Consider the following 18,345-nt stretch of genomic DNA (forward strand, 5'->3'; position numbering starts at 1 on the left):
CTGTGCATTATCCTAAAGACAATTTTGACACCATGAATAAATCCTGGAATGCAAGCTTCAGATTATGCTAGGAAGTCATCCAACAATCATCTAAATTTTAAGCATTCGTTTCTTCCTATGTAATCTCTACACAAAATAAAAAGCTAATCAAAATGGAATTAGCAAAGACTCAGAAGAATGTGTTCTAGGCAACATGCAAAATGAAAATGAAAAGAATCTTGGCAAGGAAGTAAAAACTGAAAAGGAAATGAGTCAGAGGGGGAAGGGAAAACAGAGAAGCAAAAAAATCCAGCATAAATGTGAACAAAAGGCAGTCAATACAAAGAAGAGAACTAGAGGAGTACATCTTACCATAAATATGGCAAAAGAAGCTTGAACAGGTGTTTGTATAGCCCAAGAGCTGTCTGTCCCTTCTCAAGCACTATGAATAAAGAGAGAGGACTGACAGCCACCTCCCCAGACCTCTGAACAGGAGCCCAGCTGGCATTCCTGCAGAACAGGGACCCAAGACTGAAAGCTGCAGTCTCTCTCCACCTACATATACAGACATTTATGTTTAGCTTGCCTTCTGTACTCTTTGACAATACACAGCTTTTCTGTCAAACAGCAACAAAAAAGAAATTATGAAAGTCCTTCCAAGATGCAAGCTCACGCTTAAGTAAAATTTAATACCAGACTAAGGCCCAACTAGGCAACAGGCAAAGGAGAGGTATATCACTGCTTTTAAATGGTGTCACATCACACTGAATTACAAGGCTCACCAAAGAAAGAAAATTAATATTTGATTCTCTGTAGAAAAAAAGACAGTAAAATGATAAGAACTGACAAAAAAGAACTGTACAGACTTTCAGAGCAAAGGCTGAAGACACAAATCTTCATTAACTCAGCCTTGACCTCAATTTATACAGGTTTTTTAAAATCATGGCTGTTGAGCCCCCTTTGTATACAACCAATCCAGAGCCAGCCTACAGATAGAATGTAGAAATGAAGCCTGCAAGGAAACAACTGGGGGGCTTAGCAAAAATCTCCCTTATCCCTTCACAGTACATCAGTCACCCAGTGCTCTCCCTTACACACATTTAACTGTCACATGTAAGCAGGTTGTTACAGTAGCATATGCAATGTGACAAAAATGATGAACAGTCTTCTTGCCTTTGACCAGACATAAATAGAGACACCATAAAGTTCTTATATACTTTACAAAGGACAAATGCATATTGCACACTACATCTTTAACACCAAAAACCCCCCTCAGAATAGACTCCATCAAAGTTAAAAGGTGAAAAACAAAGCCATTATACAAAGGACAGGCTAAGCTTGAGAAGCTGAATGAGTTTTACCACAAAGATCTCCAGTGGCATTCTCCCCCTTCCCAGGTGGTGCAAGCATTTTTCCCTTATAATGCCTCTACAGAATGCTAGCTAAGTGTATGTTCCCCATGCCCTGCCAAAAAAACAATCCAAGTAAACAGAGATGGGCTGTCTTCAACCCAGATACAGTAGACCTTAAAAAGTACAAGACTTTCATGAAAAGCCCGCCTAACTCTTTCTTAAACAGCTAATTTACTGATATCTGTAAAAGAATAAACAAATTACTCACTCGTTTTCTTTCTTGTCTGCATGTTAGCAACACTGCTTTCAGCTTAACATGTTTCCTAGCACAGACAGGGCTACAAGAGTGTGCCTCAAACACTTGCCCATTCCAATTTCTTAAAAATATTTTCAGCTAGGTGTGTACTTCTGGCTGAAATGGTTCAGTGAGATTCCAAAACTTAATGAAACAGATACAGTAAAGACTGTTCTCCAGAGTTTGCTGTGTAATAAGAAATGGCAAAAAAGTCTAGTAGCTAAATAATATTTTATTTCCTGCTGGTATTTTCAGGTAAGTACAGTTTTACTCTCAAAAACATGGGGTAAGAAACTATTCAGGTAAACCACTTCTTACACAAGATCTATCAGAGTTACTATCTCAGCATCCCTGCTGGTAGCTGGTTGCCCTGTAACTGCATTTATTCTTATGTCCCTCCCACAGGAAACAGTCCTTCATGAACTCTTTTGCATGTGTCCTTTACACAGGATGCAGTCCTTCAGGAGTGGACTGCTCCAGTGTGGGTCCCCAAGGGTCACAGGTCTTGACACTAAAACCTGCCAGGGGCCTGCTCCAGCACTGGCTCTGCATGGGCTGCAGCCTCATTTAGGCCACATCCCTGGGCCCCAGCATGGGGTGCTCCATGGCTGCAGTGTGGATGGATACCTGCTGTGTCCTGAACTTCCAGGTTGCAGAGGAGCAACCTGTGCCACCATGGTCTTCATGGCCTGCAGGGAAATCTCTACTCCAGCACCTGGAGCATCTTCTCCCCCTCTATCCTCAGTGACCCTGGTGCCTGCAGGGCTGCTTCACATTTTCTCATTCCCCTCTCACAGCTGCTGCCAACATTTTTTTACCACTCCTTAAATGTATTACCACTATCATGCCATGAATATTGCTGATGGACTCAGTTTTAGCCAGCAGTGGGTCTACTTTGCAGCTGGCTGGAACTTTGCTCAACATGGAGGTGTTCCTTGTGTCTTCTCACAGCAGCCACCTCTGCAGCCTTCACTAACAAACAAATCTTGCCACAAACCTGCCCAATATATCCTCATAAATTCCTGCTTTGTTTTCTTCCCATGTATGTCAACCACACACAGTTGCTCCATTTGTCTTCCACATTTACTGATCCAACAGACTTCAGCATCAACCTTTGGGGGCTCAAGTTCTGCTCTGTCGGCCTCTGTCATGTAGTGTCCATCACTAGGACCAAAATATGTTTCTAAGCCATTTCACCAGAATTAAATTAATTATTCATCCTTTCCACTACACTCAATCTAAGCTAATTCTTTACGGTTCACATATTGCTTGCCTGTAAAGTCAGCACAAATGCTGTTCTTCATCCCTGGTGAACAGCATGCCTCTCCCAGAAACCTGCTCCCCAGACAGTTACCTGCAGCTTAAACAGACCACTCCATCTACACAGTCCTTAAGACAACACTTCTTAGGACATGGCTTTGTGACCAGGGAACTAACGACAGAACTGAAATCCTAACTCCACATTCAGAATCCAGATTAGAGGTAAATTTCCTCCAGTTTAAATAAAACCAATTTTCCCAAACCTGGCTTTAGTTTACCTGACTTTAGTTCCTGCATTTGTAAAATGGAAATTGTAGCACTTAAACACACAACTGTAGAACACAAAAGATAATTACTTAGCACATGTAAAAGGCTACATGAGCAAAAATGTACTAAAATAAGAACACAAAATCCATGGTAAGGTCAAAGAGAAATCAATAATGCAGGACTCAACAAGAAAATGTATTTATTACATTTTGTGATGGAAGTAAAACAATTTACTTGCCCTTCTGTATCTGTTAAGTGCTGAGGGACAATAGAATCGTGGTTATGCTGCTTCTGATGTTCTTGTCCAGGCACAGCATGCCGTCCTACTATTTAATTATTTTTTAATAGTGTTTGGCAATGCAAGTATAGATCTGGATGAATCTGCATCCTGATGGAAGTGCCAGACATTCCTGTATCAAAATCAGGTCTGTATTTCCACTACACAAGCACACCCCTACAGTGACTTCACTTATCTGTACAAGCACAGAGGAAATTTCTGCCCATACATTGTATGTTTACAGGACTGTAAAACCAAAACTGTACAGTGCCAGCAGCAGCCAGGGAATGACACTCAATTTAAGACAGTGCTACTCCATAGCCTCCTTATGTGTCTCCAGAGCAGCAAAGAGAATTAAACAGACTACTGCAGGAGAGCCTGGATAAAACCTGCAGACCTAGGTCAAGGTTTTTCTTCTCTTGGAATTGTGTCACCAAAAGAAAAAAGTAGTACACCCAAAAAGCAAACACAGTAATTTAAGAACTGTAGTACTAATATGGACCAAGAATCATTTTCACGTCACATTAATATAGGCTATAGATAAAAACAGGGAGCTTAAGGAATATCTTCTATTTGTGTTGTAAGACCACGAACTTCAATATACACTAATTTTTAAAAGTCAAACAGCAGAAAAAAGGAGTAGCAAAAACAAACAGTATTTAGCAAAAGATGAGGAAGAAATACATTCAAAGAATATGACAGCTAATACATTTAGAATCATTCTTGTGAGAGTCAGTAAAATTCAAGATTATGTTTTTACGTTATTTGCTATAACTATAAGCTCTACAGTCCATATACTACAGTATCTAAGAGATAAAACAGAGATAAATACAAACATTATTTCTGAGAAGGAATTAACAGTCTGGCTTACTATGTGAAAGATGAAGAAAATAACGAGACAAACAACTAACTTATGCATGGCATGTGGTTATACTTTTTATTTAAGGAAATGATGTATCAAAATCATTATTCTTCCCAAGATTTACTGGAAGACCTACAAGATTTAAGTTTTCCTACACAGCTCAAAACTAGACAAATCTGCATGGGCTGTTAGTCTTTTATGAATGTTTTCCTAATTTCACAGTGTAAAACATCAGCACACAATAAGCAGACACTAGTTAAGTCAAGATCAAGAAAAGGTGACAGGAGGCAAGAACTCCTAGGGAAACCAAAACACAAAAAAGCATACATGAGATGGAAGCTGAGTCAGGTCACCCTGCAGGAATGTGGAGATACTGCCCAAGTGTGCAGAGATGGAATCTGGAAAGGCAAAGCCCTCTTGTCCTGAATTGGGTAAGAGACACAAAGGTGAACATGAAGGGCTTCTACATGCTAACTGGGAGCAAAAACAAAACTAGAGACAACACAGGCAATTGCACCAGGGGCATGAAGAAGCTAAGGTACTCAATGCCTTCTTTTAATTCATCTTTACTGGTAGCATTTGCCATATCATAGGTCCCTGAAACTGCTGGAAAAGTCTGGAGCAAGGAAGACTTAACCCTCAGTGGAGGAGGATCAGATAAGGAATATCTGAACAAACACAAATTTAACATTTAAACAAACAGCCTGATGGGATGAACTCATGAATTCTAAGAGAAGCTGGCCAATGTCATCAGGAGATGTTCCTTATGATTGCAAGAAAGCAAATATTGCTAATATCTTCAAAAAGGTATTGAAGAAGAGGATCAAGGAAGGCCAGTCAGCCGTACCTCACTCCCTGGGAATGTGGTAAGCAAGTAATTCTGGAAACCATTTCCAAAAATTACAAGGACAAAGAACTGACTGTCACTAGTCAACATGGATTTACAGAAGAAAATCACTCTTGATACCCTGTTAGCCCTCTAAGATAAGACAACTGCATTGGTGGATGACAGGAGGGCAGACAGTGCTGTTTACCTTGTTTCTTGCAAGGCTTTTGAAACTCTCATAACACCCTAACAGACAGTGGAAGTAAGAGTTAGATTAATGGACGGTGACTGAGCTGCCTGGATCAAACAGTTGTGATCAGTGGCAGGAAGTCCAGCTGGAGGCCCATCACCAGCAGTGTCCCCCTCAGGGTGAGTACTGAAGTCAGTTCTGTTTACCGTTTTCATTACTGACCTGGATGATAGGACAGAGAGCTCCCTCAGCAACTCAGCAAATGATGCAGAACTGACAATAATGTTGACACACCAGATAATTGTATTGCCATTTAGTGAGACCTCCACAGGCTAAGGAAATGGGCTGACAGGAACCCATCAAAGTTCAACAAAATCCTGGGAGAGAATAATGCCATGCACCAGACAAGGCTGGAGACTGACCAGCCTGGCAGAAAAGGACCTGTGCCCTGGCACCAAAGACAACCAAAAGCCCCATGCATTGGGCAGAGGATTGCCAGCACCTTGAAGATGATCCTTCCCCTTTTCTCAGCTCTGGTGAGACACACCTGGAGTGCTGGGCTCAGCTGTGGGCTTCCCAGTTAAAGAGAGATACTGAAGCAAAGCCAGTGAAGCTTAATGATGATGACTATGGGACTGGAGCATCTAATCTAAGATGAGAAAGTGAGAGAGACAAGACTTTTTACCTGCAAAAATATATTTTATACAATAAATTAATGCAATTATTTTAATTTAATATACAATTTTTACTATACTAGGTGAGATAAATTTTATCCTGTGATTAAATTATACTTATAGTTCTCCGTAACAGTTTACTAGGAAAAAAGACTGAGAAACCAAAATAGTAGCAGACTGGCAAACCTTTAAGCCTTTCAACATCTGATATACCAGGAACTGGATTCGATCTTCAGTTAATTTCTCATGCTTCATTATCTTACTCAAGTCTGTTCCCATAAATGGCATGACGAGGTAGCTTAAAACAAAACAAAACAATAGAAAGAAAACCAAACAAATTAACTTGATTAACTTTGTCATGTAAATTAAAGCATAATTGTATGTTATAGTTCAATTACAATATTAAATTACAGATCATTCCATTTACCAAACAATTCCTTCATCATCCTCCTACCCACCAAGCCTATCTGTTTTTATCTGATTGTCTTAAAGAGGCATTGCCCAGTTCTGTCACTGATTATGGAAATTTGCTAGTTATTAGAACTAGCTTAGAAAGAAACTAACCAAAAGCCTCATGATATTTCAAAGACAGCTACACAAAAAACTAAGACATTCATGGAAGGCAGTGTATCTCACAGTCATGACCTAGCAGCACAGACATTGAATTAGCAAAATGTGGAGGATGATTTTAGGGTTTCATGTAAAACACAGTGTTTCAATGCTCATCATGTACATGTGCATTCTATTACATATGCTGTGTAAAATGCTAGCACAATAGACAATATGGACAACATTGATTTTGGCTCAACAATCAATATGAACACATGCTCCATGTCTTCTGTACTTCATTTTTTATGTTTTTCTGTCACATAGCTTTCTTTGTTAACATATAAATACACAAGATTGTTTAGGAAACAGATATACTAGATGAAATTCAGAACAGTTCTACTAACACAAGAAACCTACATTAAGCCCAAAAGCATGTCTGGGCACTGTTTCACTAGCAACTCTAATTCACTGCCAGAATTGTAGCAGTAAACAATAAAACAGTAGACATGTTAAACATCTTGTCCTTGAGATGCCACCAAAAGGTTAGGGAGATGTGGTAGAAACAACCTGTATCACGTGCTGTTTGGACCACTGACTGGGAAAACAGTCATGGGGCACAACAGACCACATTGCAGATAAACACCAAAATAATTCAGCAGCACCAGCACTTTTAACTGATCCTTGAATTTGAATGGATCCCACTGAGATATGCCACATAGTGGGGGTAACTTACAGCCTACTTGACTGGGTTAAGAATTGTCCTATCATTTGAGCAACCTGGGCCTCAGGGTAAGAAATCAGTATTTGTAAGGTGGATTAGGGAATTCACTAAACTGCCATTTTTTAAGGGCTGAAAGACAGGAAACTGGTTCTAATGACAATCTGAAAACTCCAGCCCACCAAAGCTGCAGTAAGATTTATATTAAGATGAAACTCAGAAAAAAAAAGTCAATGAAGCAACAATTTTGAAATTCTCTATTTAGAAAGCAACAACCTTTCATCCTGCACAAGCAACAATGCTCTGCTCCAAAAAACAAACAACTTGGAACTTACAAGTCATTAAACTTCTCCAGTGTTACATCTGGTGTGAACACATCCAAAATTCCAATGACCTAAAAAACAAAAAGAAAAAATAGAAAAGAATTAACGGCTGATTTGACACAATAAAGCCTAAATCACCTAATAAGTGGAAAAACATAATCCAAAATATATTGAGACATTAGCTACAGGCATAAACATGGCAGAAAGAATACCTAAAGTAGTGCCTGGATTTGTTATGTGTTAGATTTGATAACTCAGATGGCAGGTTAACTCTGTGATAAAAAAAATACAAGTAGTATCCACTGGAACTAAAAGTTAAGAGGCTAACCATTTTATGTAAGAGGAGACAGTATTTTATCACTTTAAATACTGAAGTGTTGAGAATAAACAGAAAAATCAGTCTATATTATGAAGAGTACTTGCAGTGCTCTTCACCTAGCTGGACCTGCTGCTTATGAATGAAGTGCACTTTAAACATCTTCCAAGTTCAGTAACAGGGTAATTTTGGTACATAGACTACAACAGCTTCTTGGAAGTACAAAGAAGAAACCAGAATGAAACTGTTTTCATCGAGAAACAATTAGCAAGAACTTTATATGATTTACTATGGCTTATACCTCAGGTTCCGCAAAGAGATTTTTTTTGTCAAACAAAAGCATTCTATCACTGAACAGAGAATAATCTAGTAAAACGGATTTTCCACTGCAGCTTTTCCTACTAATATGGGTTTTGGGGGAACTACACAAACTGACTGGGTGCATTACACTAAATACCAATGCTTCTTTCAAGACCACTGAGCAGCAGAAAATTAAATACACAGAACTTAATGCTGAAAAAGAAGGAGCTGGAGTGATCTAAAGCCAGATTTTAGTTTTAATGCATAATCCAGGCAGTGCCTAAATAACACAGGCTTTTAGAGCTGCTTCTTTTCTACCTCTGCTGCTAATTCATGACCATTTCTGTCTGTTCAGAGGAAGACTCCCAAGCCTCAGACGGCTTGTGGTGTTGCCCAGGCGCAGGCTGCTATGTCACAGAATCACAAAATATTCTGAGCTGGAAGGGACCCACACGGATCATCGAGTACAACTCTCATGTGAATGGCCTGAATGGGTACTGAACCCACAACTTCGCTGTTCTTAGCAACATGAGGCTGTGCAGGACTTTGCCAGAAGCAAAGTAAAAGACTAATAAGCTTTATAACCTTGTTCAACCCTGTCTTTGTGGCTGTACAGACATAAGGTCATACATCAAGAACTGTCACCCAAATCAGACATCTTCTTAAAAAAGTGAAAATAAAGAGAAGCATGAGTAGAAATGGAGGGGGGAAATGCAAGAAAAGGACACCTTCCTTTATTTAAAGCTTTAAATGCCCAACCATGATGAAATCCTTATTGCACATATTTTTAGTCTTTCCATATTAAGGGCAGACTACTACAGCTGTAGTGGATATTGTCAAAATTATGAAGAAGATAGAAAAACTAATAAAGATGAAGGCAGAAAATTGTAATTCCCTTTCTCCATAGCCACATATATCTTTGAAAAAAAAAAGTCATTAATAATATTTACTTGGGACTGTTGTATGAAACTAATTAAAGAAGAATAACTACTATAAAATAATAATTAAACCCACAGAGGATGTGGTTATTATTTGAATGTCGCTAGTACTAACATTACAATAAGAATTTTCTTTTTTATGAGTTTTACATAAGGTTTTCCTTTTCTCTGTGAGGTAGTGAGAGAAAGGAGGAGGACGGGATTACAAAGACATACTTTGCAACAGTGGAGCATAATGCAGCTTTACAGGCATTTCCTAAGGCAGTGTGTGTATGCAAACACACAACCAGAAAAGTTGTGTGCTCTCTTCAGATGTACATATGTGAAGAAGGAACTTAACATTTTAGCAGTAATCTTATTTAATATGCATCTTCCCTTATCAAGCATCACTTTCTCAAAAGTCTTTCTTGTTCTCCTTAAGCAAGTATTTCCATGCCCACATACACCTAAGCAAGAACCATAAGAAAATAAATCCCATCACATCTGATTGTAGCAGTGAAAGACACTGGGACACCACAATGAAAAGAAGGGACACAGAGGAGGATGAAATAATTGTGACTGCTCTATCACATGCATCTGTGCACCAAGGCATTATCAAGCACCCTCTGTGAAACATGTTTCCATGCAGAACATACCAGCCCCAAAACACACTAGTGAAGTTGACTAACAAACGTGTACTCATTCAAGTACACAGAGTTCCTGGTACTTACTTAATGCTGCCTGATGTACATTATTGCTGAGGTAAGGCTGCAAACTTACAGAGACAAACCTCTCTGCTGCAAATCCTCTACAGCAAATCAAACCACCAAGACCAATGCTCAGCTCCCAAAGGAGGGAATTTTAAATAATGAACCAGAAAACTCGTTAAATATGCTAAGGATTTCACAATACTGCTCTTGCTTTACAAACCAGGTTTTCTAAAAATTCTGAAATCCATGTTAGTGTCCGAAATGGTAAGACATACTAATAGTTAATCAATTTTAAAATAAAGTGAAGGACCCATTTCCTTTTCCTCAGTGATTTTTATTTAATAGTTGTGGTTTGGGATTATTTTCCTGTACTGGAGCAGAGTCATTCATATTTCCATTTAGGCCAGAGGTTTTTTCAGCTATATTAAGCACAAGGAATTATGTGATAAAATAAATCCTCTGAGGAAAATACAACTCCAGCTACTTGTTCAGGAAAAGGGAAAGAAACTGACCAAGTGTAGTCAACTTCCTCCTTTATAATATGATGGAAAGTCCTGTTTCTGTTTGAAACCTCTCAATTAAGGACTGTATTTGTAAAGAACTTTATGATGTTCCAGTACTAAAGTAAGCCACCATAAACAATCACAAAAATAATTTATTTTTTTCATAGTGTTGACTATATGAAATGTACCAGAGATATCTGTGAAACCTTTTATAAATGGATTTTTGGTGTTAACCAGCACAATTACTGACACTATCAGAGATGGAAGCTCATCTGAGGAATGAACCCAGTACACTCTGCAATAGCAATGAAAAGCATCTGTGGAAATCAGCAGCAGTGCTGCCTTTTCAGGGTCTTATTTTTACCCCAACTAACTCTGCCAAGAGGCAATTTCTCAAATAAATAAGCCAACAAAGAATGCATCTACTGTACATTTGACTGAAAAATAACCTGGATTTCCTCAGCCTGCACTGAAGTACTTTAACAGCTTTTATCTCAAGCACAGGATGTAATACTGCATCACTTCCACAGAACTACAGATTGGTTTGGCTTGGAAGGGACCTTTAAGCTCATGTAGTTCTAAATCCCAACCATGGGCAGGAACACTTTCCACTAGGCCAGGTTGCCCAAAGCCCCATTCAACCCAGCCTTGGACACTTTCAGGGATGAAGCATCCACATCTTCTTTGAACAACCTGTGCCAGTGCCTCATGACCCTCACAGTAAAGAATTTCTTCCTTATGTCCAATCTAAATCTAACCTCTTTCAGTTTAAACTATTGTCCCTTGTCCTGTCACTACAAGCACTTGTAAGAAGCTCTTCTCCATCTCTCTTGCAGCCCTTGCAGCCCTTTTTTGAGGACTGGAAGGCTGCTCTAAGGTCCTTCCAGAGTCTTCTCTTCTCCAGGCAGAACAACTCAAACCTTCCCAGCCTGTCTTCATAAGAGAGATCCTGCATCTTCCTGAAGTGCAAATGCACAAAACTACCCATCTACTGGTCTAACTTGTTTTCCAAAGATATGCTTTCACCCCAATATATTTACTCTGAAGCCAGTGGGGAGTGCGTAGCAGCATCTCTAGCCTTTCTCAACCCTACTGCATGTGTTCCCTGACCACACTCACCACCTTTACTATTGTTAACAAATAAATAACAGGTTCACATTGGTACAATGGTTTCTGCCCTTCCCTTCTCAGCTGCCTTCTTTTCCAAACACTATTCCAACAGCAGAGCACAATGGTGAATAGCTCCTTACCTCTGCCTTCCCCTGTACTTTGTATTGGATTACTTCTATTCAAGGAGTGACCCATTTAATTTCTGTAAAAGACAGTTTCTGATGTAAGCAGCAGTACATCAAAAGACACGAATCTAGTATAAATTAATAAGTAATGTAGGTTATGTGTCTCATACAATAAGTGCTGCTTTCTCTTGTAGATGTTATGCATGAAAACACAGTGAAGTTGAGTGGCTTTAGCATTCAGGCAAAACAGGCAAGTACATTTCTTAAGAGAAAGCCTTGCTGAACTACATATTATGTCACATTAAATTTTCTGCAGGATTAACTTCATGTTCCTGTGCTGTTCTCATCATGGGCATCCTTTTACTACACTAAAACCTCTCAGTCTTTTTAAAATTTTTACTATTCATGCCAAGGCTTGTACCACAGTCACCTTTCTTCATCACAGAGATGAGGGATGCCTGCAATACCTCCTTTTATTTTCTCATGCCAGCACATTGGCACTCACGAGCCATACCCATGAGCATCACCACACTCCTTCTTCAAAGGATTCATATGTAACACTGGACAGATTCAAATCCTGCAGACAGACTCAACTTCATCTCCAGAGTGGACAGTAATCAAAAGAGAAAGTTTGGGTTTCAGTGTGGCTTTTCTTGTTTTCATTTCATGGAATAAGCTCATCAGCCTGCTTTATCATTACCCAAGGGTGGGTGTGAATAACTGGCTATCAGCTGAAGCCCAGCCTACAAATAACACCTATTAGTCAAGTTAGGAAAATAGGCAGAAAGACAACAGATATCCCTATGCTGATTTATTGACTTCTGAATACCAAATAAAATTTACCCAGTGTCCTGTTAGCTCCCTAGATGTGCTAACCTTTCATCCTGCAGAAAGGACAGACAGGAGTGTTTCTCCCTTACAAATTTCTGACAGTAATAAACTGTCCAATTATAACTGTGTTTTTGCTTTCATAAGGACCAATAAGGAGATCTGCCATTTCCAGATAGGACATATATGCACTTTACTGGCATATATGTACCCAAAGAATGTGAGTTTTTAGCTGGTGCAGTGCTGCAGGACTTGCTGCAGGAAACCTCTTCTTCTCATCCATTACGGCATCAGTCATCTACAACTCCCTTGTTGGTCTGATTTTGTACACTGCAGATGCTGTTGCTTTCCACTGCTCATGTCAAGCTAGACGAACTGCAAAAGGTGACAGATTTAAGATTTTTCTCAAGAAAGAACATAGTGTGACTATCTATTTTCTCTGGAACTAATTCCTTCCCTGGTTGACACTCCGTAGGTGAAAATAAAAAGCTCAACATTTTTTTTAAATAAAAAAGAAAACAGAATTAAAAAGCAGCCAATGTAAAAGTGGATCATCCTCAGAAATATAACTGTAGAGAGACAGATGTTGTCTGTTGGATATCCAATTCCTTCCAATGGGGAAAAAAAGCTACATGCTTCTCATAATGCAAAACACACACTGGTCTTCAGATGTGGGAATACACCAGAGAATAATTTCCACCATGAGCAATGAATGACAGCATAATATAGAGTACCTTTAAACAAATACTGCAGTGGCCCCTTACATACAGAGTTTCCAGGAAGGGAAAACATCTGTAGAATATTAACTGACCCAAGAAATATTTAATGGGCATTTGTCAGAAATTTTATGCCAGAAACACATTCAGAGTTTAATTGGTACAACTGTGTCAGGATTCCCGTGGGTGCCTATATGTACACACAGGTATATACATATATACAAATGCCACACTTTGATAAAATCCACACTCGGCTCTGACATGAGCCACCAGCATAAGCCATTGCTCTTCTCTTCCTCTCTCCAGTGTCATCTCCCCTTGCCAGCTATTCTGCATTCCTGCTTAAAAATTTCTCTTAACTAACTGGAGGTGAGGAGAGCACCAGGGCTGGACCACTGCAAACAACTGTGCACTTGCTCCAACAAAAGCGGTATCGAGGTATCACAATCCAAACGTGTAAGAAAATCCAAGTTATTTGCCAAAAGAAACGAAAGGTTTTGCACCTCCACTTACTTGTCTGGGTTTCACTCTGCATACACAGACATCTCCATTAACTGCAGAAGAATACACAAATATAGAGCTATGCAAATGTTAGAGAGCTAAAGCCAGGGCCAAAGTTAGCACACTGGCCATATATTCACTGCTTTTGGTTTTAAGCCAGAGCCATAATAGGCAAATTTTAAAGGTCCTCATTTCAAATGAACTCAAAATGGACAGAAACACGGAACAGAAGCAGCACTACTGAAAAATATTTCCTAAAGGTAAAAAGACTGTTCCTCCGTACAAGATTCAGCAGATGTGAAAGAAATAATCAAGAGCTGCTAAGGCTGTGGTGGGATGAATACTACAAACTAGCATGATTAAATGAAGGAGAAAAACAGAAATACAACCCCAAGAAGAGCTTTCTTCATTCTGCCTTAACTGTCTTTATTCCTCATTTCCATACCATGCCCTTCCACATGCCAACTATTTGTACAGCTACAGAGTGATCCAGCAGTTTGTCCCACTGGAAACAAACTTCTCTTTTTGGTAATGTCTGGTAATTGATCTGTGTTAGACTGCTTCTTTAGTAGTAGAAACAGCTTTTGAGTTTGGGAAACATCCCATGCCCTCTCAAATTAAAAGGCCTACTGAAAAAAAAAAAAAAAAAGCCATTAAAGACTGATTTACCTCTCACAGACAAGTCTCATCCCCTCCAGACACAGCCTCTGTCCCTTGGCCCTCAACACTCCTTTGGATTTGTTTGCAAAAGGCTGATGAGCAGTCCCATGTGATCAAGTCTGCATGGTTTACACAGGAACATTCCTCACTACATGGTCTAAACAGAAATATGCCTCACTACATTTACTTGAGAGACTTTAGGGAGAGCAAAGGTCTAATGAAAGATGGTGCAACCAGCCACCTCCTCCTGAAAATGCCTAAATAGACAAGCAAATTGACCTGTGACTTAGCATTCCATACAAAATAAAATACAAATCCAATAAAATTTGGTATAATTACTCCTGTATTTGCTTTTACAGGACTTCTGGTCATCCTACAACTATTCTGCACAAAAAAGGTGAACATATTCCTCAAAGGGGATATAATGGAGGTCATCTAGGGTATTAAGCAGTAGTTTTCCTCCATTTTTCTGAACTGACATGCTGATGAATTATATCACTGAAACACAGGTTTAATGGTATCTTCTGCTATCTTAATGGAGGATCAGAGCTGCTATTTTTAACACAATGTGTCAGAACATTACAATTTCTTCCATTATTCTGAATACAGCATAAGGTTAAATAAACTGTGATCATGTATTGCTGCATGCTTAACACAAGAATTCCCCAAAAGCTATGAGGGGCAGAGATGGTCCACTGACAGGTAATCAAAGTGAAACAAACAAAACACTTTCCATAAAAGCTAACATCAAATTTCTCGTGGTTAAAGAAGTAATTTTGAAATAAAAACAGGTAAGAAGAGTGAATTGGATGCAATTTTAACTATAAAATAAACAGAAGAAAGTCTTTCCTGTGAGAGTGGTGAGACTCCGGAACAGGTTGCCCAGAGAAGTCGTGGACGTCCCATCCCTGGAAATGTTCAAGGTCAGGTTGGATGGGGTTCTGAGCAACCTGGTTCAGTGAAAGGTGTCCCTGCCCACAGCAGAAGGGTTGGAACTAGACGATTTTTCGTATCCTTTTCAATGCAAGCCATTCTGTGGTTCTATGTTTCTATGAAATATGCAAAAAGAAGCTCTTTGACAGAACACTCATGGGTCAAAGGGGTCAGGCTGAAAATCATGATGAGGAGCAATATTGCCATTCTGGTTTAATTTTGGATGGGTGAAACAGCTAAAGGAGTACCCTTGGGATCAGGCCAGGAACTGAAAATCCTAAAAGGCATTGCTGCTGCTTCTAATTCGCCATGGCCAACACGACTGACTGGAAGTGAGGCTTGGGCAGCAGATAGGAATTGTCTTGATGGCTGCACTGCCATGTCAGTCTCATCACAGATGGGTGGAACAGTCAGTTTCTGCTTCCAACCCCTGCAGGTTGGAAGGGGTTTATTCAGTCTTTGCTCTCTAAGGAATAGATGATTTGAACAATTCTTGTTAAAACTTATCCTTAGTACATAAACTGCTTCTTTCTGCAGCCCAAATTGTTTCCTAAGATTGCAAATCATTCCCTTCCTTCATGTATATTGATTTGTAACTTGTACAGATTGTGCTCAGGTTCCCCAGTGAGCATTTTCTTCTGGACTCTTTAATTACCAATGGAGCCCACAATGGAGTTCTAGAGTATTATTCCGAAGGGCATACACTGCATAAAACCTGCTAGGAGTGGAAAACGATACCCAACAGATTATTCTGGGAAATGGAAGAAAAATAATCTCAAAATTCTGGACACAGTTAGGAGCTTGGCAACTGCACGGGCTGCTCTGCTCCCAAATGTTCAGTAAAGAAAATGCTGAGAGTACTAAAGCCCATACACAGAAGTTTCCCGCAAACATTAACTCTTAAACATACGTAGCAGCGGTTATGAGGCAGTTACTTTGAAGTAATTAGACTAAAAGATTTAGATAAAAACAAGTAGACAGTTTCTTAAGCCTACAAAAAGTTCCTTTTCCTTCTGGACTGTCAGGATAGCCCATAAATTATTCCTCAGACAAACCTAGTGTATTCACAATGTTCGCATTATAATGTTAAATGGCAATGACTAGTTATTGTTATTACCACTTTCTCTCATCCTTGCTTTTGAACTCTCAGTTCTTTGTGAAGGTCCTCTGAATGGAGGTATGCCCTAATCTTCCAAATCAATTAACATTTTAATCGATGATCTTATGCATAATTTTAACAATTCCCTCCAAACTATAAAGTTTTTTTATCCCATATGCATTTTTCATGAACAGCACTTAAAAATACTACTGTAACCCTCCAAGCTCACCCTGGGACTCTTCTCACCTGGAATCCATGCTTTGAGACTCCATAACAACTGCTTTTGCACAAACTTCTTCCTTATTTTTTTCCTAAACTCTTAAGCAGTATTGGGACCATGAATCTGTCTCTCAATCACACTTTCAACACTTCTTTCTACAGCTGTTCTTTCACGTTACATGGGAATTATGTGCAGAGTTCTATTACCTGTTCTCTCCGTCACAGTAAAGCAATTTGTTTAGTCATTTGTGGACTTTTCCTGTGTCCCATTAATATCAGCCTGAAAGGTTCAAATGCTTCATGAATGATAAAAAAGGAAAAAAATGCTAACCCCTCCTCAAAGACATGCATGTGTGCAAGTTCATGCAAGCTCAGGGGAACAAGAAAAAAAAGAAAAAAAAAGAAAAACGAAAAGAAAAGAAAAGAAAAGAAAAGAAAAGAAAATGCTGGCACCTAAGACCCACAGACCTGGGCTCTATATTCTCCTGCAACTCATGGAACGTAGTAATGGAGACTGTAATTTCTGGTCTTTAATCCCTCTCACTAGCACTGCGCAAATTGCACTGTGGTCCTAACCTTCCCCACCCAATTTTTCCTACGTGGAAATTAAGTGGTGTTTCCCACAGGATATTCTAATTTGTGTGACTGATGTTTGTAGAACAGGCAGACAAAAAAACAGGCTGAAAGATTTCAGAATTCCATTCAGCTACACATCTGTCATGTCCAAATATATGTATTTTCTTTGATTTGGAGTGCCTAAGCTGTGGTTTTGAGCTAATGACTCAACTCACGTTTTCATGCTTCATGTGTTTCAGGAGACGCAGCTCTCGGTAAGCTCGTTTGGCAAAGAGTTCAGACTGAAACGGGCGGTACAATTTCTTAATGGCCACTTTGGTACCACTTCTTCCATCGACGGCTGAGCTTTAAGGGAAAGGAAAGAGTTCCTTGAGCAAGGACCGAAGCAAGTCTGCAAACCCCAGGAAACGCGGCCAGCGGCTGCATCCAGCCCCACGGTGCCGGGCCCTCGGCACGGGGGGACACCACCTCCCCAAGCATCTCAGCCAGCAGCCATCTCCTTTCGTTCGTTCAAAAGCCTGCCAGACTCTGTGATGAAATGTAGACAATTATCAAAAGCTTTAAAGAGGAACATCTGCGGAGTGGGGGGAAAAAAAATCCCCAAACTAAAAATAAGACAAAAAATCCCACTAAACACCCAAGCCCACCACCAACGCAGAGCCAAACCGAGGGACCCGCCCCAAGCGCTAAAACACCCCGGGCTCCAGGGACGCTGCCGCTCCGGGGTGCCGCGGGCAGCGCTCCCGGGCAGGGCTGGGGCATTGCTCCGGGCTCTGCTCGCTCCAGGGACGGAAGACCCGCGGGTCGGCTCCCGCCGGCGGAACAGCCCGGCCTGGAGCGGCCAGGTGAACAGCGGGGCCGCCCCTCCGCACCCGCGGGGCCGGCTGCACCGGGCGGGGCCAGCCCGGCTCCGGACAGCAACTGGGAAAAGTTGGCAGGGAGCAACACGCCAGAGCGGCCCGGCAGCATCCCCCGCGCCGGGACAGAGGCCGCCACCCGCCGCCCCCGGCTGCCCCCGCCGCCCCGCTCACCACACGGCTCCGTAGGCGCCGGACCCCACCGGCTGCAGGTCCCGGTAGCGGTCCCGCACTTCCCAGAGGGTCTTGGTGATGTCCTGCCGGTAGAAGCCATTCTTGGGGGAGGACATGGCGCTGCCGACCCCCGCCGGCACGCGCCGACAAAGAGCCCGGGCCGGGGGAGCGGGAGCGGCCGGCGCCGCCGAGCCGGGCTGCGCTGAGGGGCCGGGCCTGGCCGAGCGGC

General features: G+C 40.8%; 1 protein-coding gene across 3 annotated transcripts in view; it reads right to left on the reverse strand.

Annotated features, from left to right (window-relative positions):
* MAPK12 (mitogen-activated protein kinase 12) overlaps positions 1 to 18,317 on the reverse strand; it is a 33,151-nt gene extending 14,834 nt beyond the window's left edge. For 2 of the 3 annotated variants that reach the window (XM_041405469.1, XM_041405466.1), the window contains exons 1-4: positions 18,117 to 18,317; positions 17,301 to 17,430; positions 7,585 to 7,643; positions 6,169 to 6,280 (exon numbers count right to left, since the gene is read on the reverse strand). In XM_041405469.1, the coding sequence (XP_041261403.1) occupies positions 6,169 to 6,280; positions 7,585 to 7,643; positions 17,301 to 17,430; positions 18,117 to 18,232 (417 nt within the window). In that variant the 5' untranslated portion in view covers positions 18,233 to 18,317. The remainder of the gene's footprint in view (positions 1 to 6,168; positions 6,281 to 7,584; positions 7,644 to 17,300; positions 17,431 to 18,116) is intronic. The other variant, XM_041405467.1, reaches the window with a different exon arrangement.
* Positions 18,318 to 18,345: the final 28 nt, after the last annotated feature.

This window comes from Onychostruthus taczanowskii, unplaced genomic scaffold (genome assembly GCF_017590055.1).
Source record: "Onychostruthus taczanowskii isolate IOZ18803 unplaced genomic scaffold, ASM1759005v1 scaffold23, whole genome shotgun sequence".
NCBI lineage: Eukaryota > Metazoa > Chordata > Aves > Passeriformes > Passeridae > Onychostruthus > Onychostruthus taczanowskii.